Below are 9,971 nucleotides of genomic sequence, written 5' to 3' on the forward strand. Positions count from 1 at the left end.
TTGGATTGGTTGGTTGGTTTGTTGTTGAGACCAGGTCTTACTCTGTAGCCCAGGCTGGCCTGGAATGCACTCTGTAGTGCAGGTTGGCCAGTTTTTGACTCCTGACTTCTGGGATTACAGGTCAACACATCCAGCTATTTTTTTTTTCTTTCCTTTTCTTCTAATGTGGGAACTGTGAGCACGTTTAAATGCAGCTGCATGGGAAGGGTCCAATAAAGAAGGATGTGCCAAGGCTTAGAGAGAGAGAGAGAGAGAGAGAGAGAGAGAGAGAGAGAGAGAGAGAGAGAGAGAGAGAGAGACAGAGAGAGAGAGAGAGAGAGAGAGAGAGAGAAAGAGAGAGAGAGAGAAACGGCTACAGAAAGAAAGAGGGCACAGCGGGGATTCAGAGCATGGGTGGGGACTGTTCTTAGACAGGAGGTACCAGTGCTGGGAAGAGGACCCTGTGTCTGCCTCTGTTCATGATCAGCAACTTCTGAAGGAAGCTCCATCCTGGTGGCCTCCACCCTGGGCACGGGGGTGTCTGTCTTGGGAATAAAGGTGCCACACAGATAATTCAAATTTTGAGAAGAGTTTTATATAGTCCCTGTGAAAATTAATAAATCTGATAAACAGGTGGACCAGGCTGGAGCCCCAGAGCCAGGCACGGTGGCTCATTCCCAGCACTCAGAAGGTGGAAGCAAAGAATTCAAAGGTGGAGTTCCAAGTTGTTCTGAGCTGCAGAGTGGGCTACAAGAAACCTTGTGTGAAATCGAAAGACAAGAGAAACTTCTAGAATGCCCAGTTTTCTCCCTCGCACACTTTTTCTCCAGCAGATAAAGCAAGAAGTGAACTTTGTCTCATACTTGTATCTGTATGCACAGAATGGGGGTGTGTGAGCATGTGCTTAACGAGCTTTGTATTCATAGGATGCCAATGCACTACTGGGACCAGAAGCTTCCATACAAACTTCCCCCGCTGAAGGAATCCATCCACCTTACGAGCCTCCCTTTGCCTGGGTATCTGGAACAGGTTCTGTTGCATGATTTTCTTTGATACATACTACGAGAATACAGGGGCCTCTTCTAACAGTAGCTTTTGCTTTTCTAAAAGTGATCCCAATTTTGAGTTGGAAAGCACTCTTCAACTATTTCATTTATGGGTGATTGTTCAAATGCAAGGTGTGAACTCCTGTAACCAATGCCTGGAACAGCGGCAGCGCAGTGAAGGGGAAGTGGCTGTCTTAAAACTGGTTACACGAGCCGGGCGGTGGTGGCGCACGCCTTTAATCCCAGCTCTCGGGAGGCAGAGCCAGGTGGATCTCTGTGAGTTCGAGGCCAGCCTGGACTACCAAGTGAGTTCTAGGAAAGGCGCAAAGCTACACAGAGAAACCCTGTCTCGAAAAACCAAAAAAAAAAAAAAAAAAAAAAAAAAAAAAAAACAAAACTGGTTACATGTAAATGGATGTGCAGTTGGATGTGCAGTTCGGTTTCTCCTCCTCCTCTTCCTCCTCCTCCTCCTCTTTCTCCTCCTCCTCTTCCTCCTCCTCCTCCTCCTCTTCCTCCTCCTCCTCTTCCTTCTCCTCCTCCTCCTTCAATGATTTGAGATGTTGCGTTGGCCCCCCAAAGGTTAATTTATTCCACAAAAGAGTTAAGCCACAGTACCAGGATAGGTGAGCTACGGAACCCATGTTTTATCCCAAATCCACATTAAACTATCTATTCGAATCACATTTTATTCATCCAGATATAATTGTTTTTAAAAGTTGTAAAATGTGTCCGTAGTCAATCACTGTTTCAAAGTTATTTAACTTTTAGAGTATTCTTTGTGCACGTGTGTGTGCACTGCTCATGACGGGAGAGGCACACGTGCCGTGGTGTGTGTGTGCACAGCTCATGATGGGAGAGGCACACGTGCCGTGGTGTGTGTGTGCACTGCTCATGACGGGAGAGGCACACGTGCCATGGTGTGTGTGTGCACAGCTCACGACGGGAGAGGCACACGTGCCGTGGTGTGTGTGGAGACCACGTGACAGCCTGCAGCGCTGCTTCTCTCCTTCCACCTTGGTGTGTGTTTCTGGGGTCAAAAGGCCACCAGGCTGGCCCAGTCAGCACCTCTACCCACTCAGCCACCTCACCAGTCTCCCTCCCAAAGGTAGTATTTTTTAGTTCTGCAAAATAAATGTCAAAAACACAATTTTAGACCTTTATCACAACCTCTTAACCACTTTGTTTTTTTTTTTTCAGTTTGCCTAGAAGGTTAGCCTTCAATGGCACATACCCAAGCTACATATGCCTCAAAACAAACAAACAAACAAACAAAGAAACCTGAAAGAAAAACCAAAAGGAGAGATGGGGAGAAAGCTGGCTTCCATCTGGCATAATACCAACGTGCCAGGGAGGCTCGCCAGGGAGGAGTCGCAGGCGGGCTTTATCAGGAGGCCTCTTTCACCTCACAGCTCTAGGAACTTGGCTGCAGTGACCCTGTGGCCTCCGGGATTCCTTGTCCCGTGGCCAAGGATGCACAGAGCGGGAGGCAGGCTGCCGGTGCCGGCAACACAAGCCGAGATGAGCCAAGGCTACTCAAAGCCCTGTGTCCTCTTCTTTCCTCTTCAACGTTAGGTCACAGCAAATGTCAGGCACGTGAATAGAGACCATCATGCAATGAAGCCCAGGCATGCAGCCACCACCCAGCTGGCTCTGTGCCAGCTTACATTTCATTTCCCTTCATCAAGTGTAGTTTGTGTTTCTTCCCTGGTGAGTGGATGGTCGTCTAACCAGCCCCATCCCAGGAAGGCTATTTGGTGGGAAGAGTAAGGCCTTTATCGATCTGCGTTCAGAACGTGCACTCATATATGCGCTGACTCAAACCGACCCCTCCCTGCAGGGTACAGCAACTTCCCTCATCAAAGCAATGAATGCAGCAGGATGCCTGAAGCCCAAGTTCCCCTTCTTAAGTGTGAGGCGATCGGTGCTCCTCTACGTAGCGTTTCATCTCAAAGGTACGCCTCTTTAACTGATGTACCACTCAGAGAAGCAAGCTCAGCACTTGTACCATGTGTGGTAGACTGAGTTGACTGTTGACTTGTATGGGAAGGGGCAAATGAAGCACAGGGTAAATATCTATATGAAAACATCAAAAGTGAAACTGCCAGTTTTTAAATCAAGTACTATAAACCGAACCTGGTGGCACAGGCCAGTAAAATTCGTACTACCCAGGAAGCTGAGGAGGATTACAAGATCAAAGCCTCTTTACAAGATCAGGAGGCTAGGCTATGGAGTGAGCTCTGGTACAGCCTAGGTATAAACAAAATTTTAAGCCAGCCATGGTGGCACACATCTTTAATCCGAGGAATCGGAAGGCAGAGGCAGGCAGATCTCTGTGAGTTCAAGGCCAGCCTGGTCTACAAAGTGAGTTCCAGGCCAGCCAGGGTTACACAGTGAGGCCCCATCTCAAAAGACCGCAGAGACCTGGGGATGTAGTTCAGTGGTAGAGCACTTACTTGCCTAGAGTATGTGAGGCCTTAGGTTCAACCTCTAACACCACAAAATTAATAATATAATACATAGAATCCGGGTACTAAATAACATAGTCAGCACTTAAACTCCATAGAGAGAGGCGAACACAGGAAATTATGGTCTAATATGGCGGCCCTCTAACCTTCTCCAAGGATGGGACCATCTCCCCCTTAGCTGGGTGGCCTAGTCACACATGAAGTTCTGCTTTGTTGAATGCCTTACTAACCACATATCAGAAAACATTCACAACTCTGTGACATTTTCTACAGCATTTAATCCCAAAGGGTCTCAATATTCAAGACAAAAATACAAGAAGAAGATGGAGAAGTTTGTGGAAAGATGTGAACTCATAACATACCTCAGTGCCAAGATGACTCGCAAGTACAAGGAGCCTCAATTCAGAGCCATTGACTTCGATCACAAGCTACAGACCTTTTTCTCCCTGAGGAACATAGACCCAATTACTGGATAACTCGCTGAGGATACCAAGACCCAAATTCCAAAAGTCTTCTCCAAGGGACAGAGGGACTAAAAGGAACAGACCTAAACACTTGCAGTTTCTGAAGTTTATTTCCCTCTTGCCTGATGTTCTGTGGTTACCGGGCCTGAAAGGACTATCAGCCAGGGAGGGCCACCCTCTGAGTACCTAAATGTTACCACAACAGTTTTCCAGTTGATTGCCTGGTTTTGCATTCTGATGCTTCCACAAAATAGGCATTCTGTTTGAGATATTAAAATGCTTACTAAATCCATTTTCTATTTTCTTTTCTTTCTTTCCGTTTGTTTGTTTGTGTTTTGAGATGGGGTCTCTCTACATATAGCCTTGGCTATCCTGGAACTCACTCTGTAGACCAGGTTGGCCTCAAACTCAGAGATCCTCCTGCCTCTGCCTCCTGAGTGCTGGGATTAAAGGTGGGTGATACCTTGCCTGGCCTTGCTTTCTCTTCTATTTTTAAAAACACTTTCAGTAGAAAATCAGTCTCTGTTAAAGAAAATTATTCATTAAACTTTAGAAAGTTTCAAGAGACAAAACTAATGGGAATCTTGGTCACACTTTTTACATAAGGAATTGTTTGTAATTTTTCTGAACATTTCATTTTCACTGGGTGGTGGTGGTGCACGCCTTTAATCCCAGCACTCAGGAGGCAGAGACAAGTGGATCTCTGAGTTCAAAACCAGTCTGGTCTACAGAGCGAGTTCCAGGACAGCCAGGGCTACACAGAGACACCCTGTCTCAAAACAAACAAACAAAAATACACTGTCATTTTCTCAACAAAATAAATGAAATCAGTAGAAAGCAACCAGTTACCCCTTTTCTTAAGTGTTCACTGACACATACTTAATATATGGTTCTACAATTAGAAATCACTCGGGGTCCTAAGAAAGAAGAAATCCAAATTTTTATGAAATCTGTCAAAAAAATATAAGGCAGAGAAAAACTTAACTAAGTTGGACTTGAGTGAGTTTATAAAATAAAATCAAATTTTTAACAGCTGTATAAAACAGCTATAATGCTAAATAGTAAAAAAAAAAATGTAGGGCTAGAGAAAGAGCTCGTCAATTAAGAGCACTCATATTATCTGCACAGTTTACAAGTGCCTAGAACTTCAGTTTCAGGAGCTCATGCCCCCTTCTGGCCTCTGAAGGCACCTGTACTCACATGCACATATATACACATACCCATGGTTAAAAATAAGAAAACAAATCTTTTAAAAAGTGTGTGTGTGTGTGTGTGTGTGTGTGTGTGTGTGTGTGTGTGTGTGTGTGTTCATGTGGGGGGAGGGCGGGGAGAGAGAAATGATGTGGTTAATAAAATAACAATTCGTAAACCAAACTAGAACACAGGACTGGGGTTGTAGGCTGTTGGGAGATGCTTGGTTCATATTCAGGAAACTGCCCCAGACCCTCACTAGAACCCAGACATGGCAGCACACACTTGTGATCCCAGCGCTTGGACAGTGGAAACAGGAGGATAAGGTCAGGGTTATCCTCCACTACACAGCAGCAGTCCAGGTTCAAAGCCAGCCTGGGCTATAGGGAAGGAAAGAAGGAGAGAGATAGGAGGGATGGAGGGACAGAGGAAGGGAGAGAGGGATGGAGAGAGAGAAAGGAAGGAGGAGGTGGGGAGGAAGAGGAGGAGAAAAGAAAAGAGAAAATTTCCTAAAATCTGTTAGAAGACTGGGAATTGACTGCAAAGGTTTTTTGGGTTTTTAAGTCCCACCCACTCTTATTCCCATTTTTTCTTTCCTTCCTTCCTTCCTTCCTTTCTTCCTCCCTCTTTCTCTCCCTCTCTCTCTCTCTCTCTCTCTCCCTCCCTCTCTCTCCCCCCTCTCTCTCTCCCCCCCCTCCCTCTCTCTCTCTCCCTCCCTCTCTCTTTCTTTCTTTCTCCCTTTCTCTCTGTCTCTCTGTCTCTGTCTCTCTGTCTCTCTGTCTCTCTGTCTCTCTGTCTCTCTGTCTCTCTCTGTCTCTCTCTGTCTCTCTCTCTCTCTCTCTCTCTCTCTCTCTCTCTCTCTCTCTCTCTCTCTCTCTCAGTATGGATGTTTTGCCTGCATGCATATCTGAGGATGCCAAATCCCTCGGAACTGGAGTTGGACAGTTGTGAGCCACCATGCGGGTGGCTAACCCATCTCCCCAGCCACCCTACCCACCTATTTTGTAATATCTGAAATTTGTAATTTTCCCACTGCTAGCTCTTGTTTTACTGGCCTTTGTGTTCCTAATGAGATTTCAATATCCACTGTCTCCCCAGCCCTTGGACAAACTGGCTTTCTTTAGCAATTAAGCCCAGAGGCATCATTCGGGGCCCTCTGAGTTTCAAGTTTTGAAGAGCCACCCTTGCTGGATGGCTCCAAGTATTTCTTGGGCCCTCCAGGAAGGATCACACATGCCCCAGAGCAAGTCCATATCCACTGGACATCACCTGACGAGGTCCTGTTCTCTAATTTGGCTTCTACTAGACCCACTGAACCTATGGCTGGAGTTGCCCCAAAAGAGGCAACAGGAACCCACAGTTAGTATCCCAAGCCATCTCAAAATGGAGTCAATTTGGACTTCAAAGAAAGAAGTATAAGTGCCAGGGTGGTGGTCCACACACTTATCAAGACAGCTTACATACAGAGGAGGCTGTGGTGGACAAGTATGCTCTGTGGAAGAGGGTACCCAATGAAGGGCTTGGAGTATGGAGTTTGTATGAAGGCTTGGGGGCATTGTAAGTGAACAACTGCTTTTCCCATAGTTTCCCATTCTTCCTTTGTTCTAAATCTTAGACTGACATCAAGCTTTGATCGTGTGGTTCATTTTCCTGAGCAGGGAATAACTTACAGTACTGCTAACTTTCGTACTATTGGTGTGTTGGTGAATTTTTTAAGCTGTGTGCTAACTGCAATAGATTATATGAACTGAGAGGAAAAAAAGAAAATTGTCTTAGGTTGGGCTAGTTTCTTTCAGGTTGGAGAGCAACCACCTAAACAGGTGTGTTTGGCTGGAGTTTAAGTCTGCCTGGAAAGAAGCAGTGAGCCCAATCCCAGCACCGTGAAGGCGCTCTGTTTCCCCTTTCGGGACAGGAACAGAAAAGAACACGTGGGAGGTTCTGTAGCTTCTCTCAGATTGTCATGACCTCTATGATGCTGCCCTGTGAGTTTTAGCACCTCAGCTGCTACTGTCCCATCTCTTAGGCAGAAGTCCCTGAGCTGAGCCAGGAACCAAACCCCACATGGTTCCCCTTTCTTATCCCTCTCTTCAAGATCATATCCTCTGAGTGATAAACCTCTCAACAGAGTGCAGGGGACTCAAGCGGTGGGAAACTGAATTTCCCTGAAAGGTATAGCTCTGGCCAGGGCAGGTCCCTGACACACACATGCAAATGGAGTTTACATACATGTAGAGTCTTGGACAGGAGAGATACAGACAAGTCACATGCACAGGCTGTTTGCAGTGTGTCAGACAGTCACCAGATTAAATTCCTACATGTCTTAGTTGGGGTTTCTATTGCTGTGAAGAGACACCATGACCAAGGCAACTCTTCCAAAGGAAAACATTGAATGGGGACCATTATCATCACAGTGGAACATTGTGGCATGCAGGCAGACATGGTGCTGGAGAAGGAGCTGAGAATTCCACATCTTGACCCAAAGGCAATAGGAAGTGAACTGAGACACTGGGCGTGGCTTGAGCATATATGAGACCTCAACACCCACCCCACAGTGACATACTTCTTTCAACAAGGCCACACCTACTCCAACAAAGCCACACCTCCCAGCAGTGCCACTCCCTATGAGCTTATGGGGGCCAATTACATTCAAGCTACCACATACACATGCATTTTTAATTTTTTAAGATTGATTTGGTGTGTATGAACATTTTGACTACATATACAGGTGTGCACCACATGAGTGCCTGGTGCCTGCAGAGGTCAGAAGAGGACATTGATTCCGCTGAAACTGGAGTTTTATGGCTGATTGTGAGCCACCATGGGGGTGCAAACACTTCAAAATTCAAAGGAATAAATTCTATAGTTTTAAACACTCTAAATTTTATTATATACTTTTTATTTCTCAATTTACTTGAGAATATATTGAATTCAGCAAATGTATTAAAATTTCATACACTTGGTGAATGGGAGGAAATTCAAACTCAATGAATGTCAAATTATAGCTGTGGGTAATTTTCTGTCTTTTCCTTTGTTTTGTTTTCTGCTTTTATAAATGAAGACCTAGGTTGAGAAAGATACATCTCCAAATACTTAATTTTGGGGTGGTTCTGAAAAGAATTCTTTCCAGGAGGTAACATCTGAATTAAAAGATTTATCAGAATCAAGACAGTAAAATTAGAAGAAAAAAATCAAAATCGAGATTTTTTTTTTTTAACCAGGGATAAAAGGCATTCGAAGCACATTAAACCCGTGTTCGGGGATGCTGAGAACTCCTTAGTATAAACGCAAGTGTATATTGTGTATGTTCTTAGGAGTTCTACTAGCCTGCAGTAGATTTTTTTCCAAACCCAATACATACCACTTGGGTGTAGTGCAAGAGATGAGGCCTGGAAACAGGAGTGCTATTGAACTAGTGCAGAGGAGGAGGAGGAGGAGGAGGAGGAGGACACAGAAGACGAGAGAGAGTGGGGAGGAGGAAGCGTCAGAGGGGGCGGCCTATGAAGACGGGCCGGTACCATTGAACAGCAGACTTGCCCTTTCATTCTTCTCAAATCCTGGAAGTCATGAGGGGCTTTGATGGGCTTGAGCTTCTTCAGCAGGTTATCAGCCAACCATCCTAGCTTCGTAGAGGTCCTGATACCCTTCATTCCCACAGAGAACTTGCACCAGCCTTTAGCTGACAGACTGAGGACACTCATCTTCCTCCAGTCCTGTCAAGATCTCCAGAGACCCAATCCATCCAGAGGCTAGCAGGCAGAGGGTTCTCTTGATAAAGGCCTTGACTTTTTTTTGTGGGGGTAGGGGTGGGGTATACACACACACACACACACACACACACACACACACACACACACACACACACGGATAGGAAGTGACACCGGACTGGACATGGATACAGACACACAGAGGACAGAATAATGGAAATCAGATATGGAAAACAAAAGAGGAAAAATTCTGATAACCCTCTGTGGTAGTTTGGACATAATTGGCCCCCATAATCCCATAATCTCCGAGGGAGTGGCACTATTAGAAGGTGTGGCCTTGTTGGAGGAAGTGTGTCACTGTGGGGGCGGGCTTTGAGGTTTCATCTACTCCAGATACCTCCCAGTTTGGTAGTTGATTTCCTGTTGCCTGCAAGATGTAGCAGTCTCTGCTCCAGCACAACCTCTGCCTGCACGCCGCCATGCTCACCGCCATGAGGGACTGAACTGCTGAACTGTAAGCCACCGCCACCATTAAATGTTTCCTTTCTAAGAGTTGCCATGGTCATGGTGCCTCTTCACAGCAATAATAAACCCTAACCAAGACACCCACTTATCTCAGTCTTTCCTCTGTAAGTGATCAAAGGTGTATAATCTGTGCTCTAATGCCACCATCAAAAATCTCTAACACTCAGATTCTTGCTATAAATGGGCATTTTAAATTTTTCAAAATGCAAAGTAATAGGTATTTTTTGCATTTTTAATTTGATTAGTTTTCATTTTATTAATTTATGTCTTTACATAGTTATCTAGCCACATCTCACATTTAGCATGGTCACCTCGTATCCAACCAGCCCTTCCTCAGACTGGTTCCTGGTGACCAGTTCCTGGTGACACTGTTACTGATGACCAGCTTCTCATGTAAATAGCAGATTATTCAGTATATTTGATCTAGTTTATTTGTTTACTCTCCAAATTAAACACCTAGTTTATGGCTCTGTGGAGTTTTTACTGCAGTGTTTTTACTGCAACTCTTTGGGCAGGAAAAAAAATCTAGGTGGAAGCTAAATCTAAAGACCGCCTTTTCCTCCTGGAATGCAGAAATCAAGCAGAGCTCCCCGAATC

At 45.3% G+C, this 9,971-nt stretch overlaps 1 protein-coding gene across 3 annotated transcripts in view; it reads left to right on the top strand.

The window, feature by feature from the left end:
• Ak9 (adenylate kinase 9) overlaps window positions 1-4,246 on the top strand; it is a 130,687-nt gene extending 126,441 nt beyond the window's left edge. For 2 of the 3 annotated variants that reach the window (XM_052751484.1, XM_052751483.1), the window contains 3 exons: window positions 906-1,008; window positions 2,863-2,977; window positions 3,764-4,246. In XM_052751484.1, coding sequence (XP_052607444.1) covers window positions 906-1,008; window positions 2,863-2,977; window positions 3,764-3,966 — 421 coding nt within the window. In that variant the 3' untranslated portion in view covers window positions 3,967-4,246. The remainder of the gene's footprint in view (window positions 1-905; window positions 1,009-2,862; window positions 2,978-3,763) is intronic. The other variant, XR_008221298.1, reaches the window with a different exon arrangement.
• Window positions 4,247-9,971: the final 5,725 nt, after the last annotated feature.

This window comes from Peromyscus californicus, unplaced genomic scaffold (genome assembly GCF_007827085.1).
Source record: "Peromyscus californicus insignis strain IS unplaced genomic scaffold, ASM782708v3 Scaffold_22__1_contigs__length_63687245, whole genome shotgun sequence".
Taxonomy (NCBI): domain Eukaryota; kingdom Metazoa; phylum Chordata; class Mammalia; order Rodentia; family Cricetidae; genus Peromyscus; species Peromyscus californicus.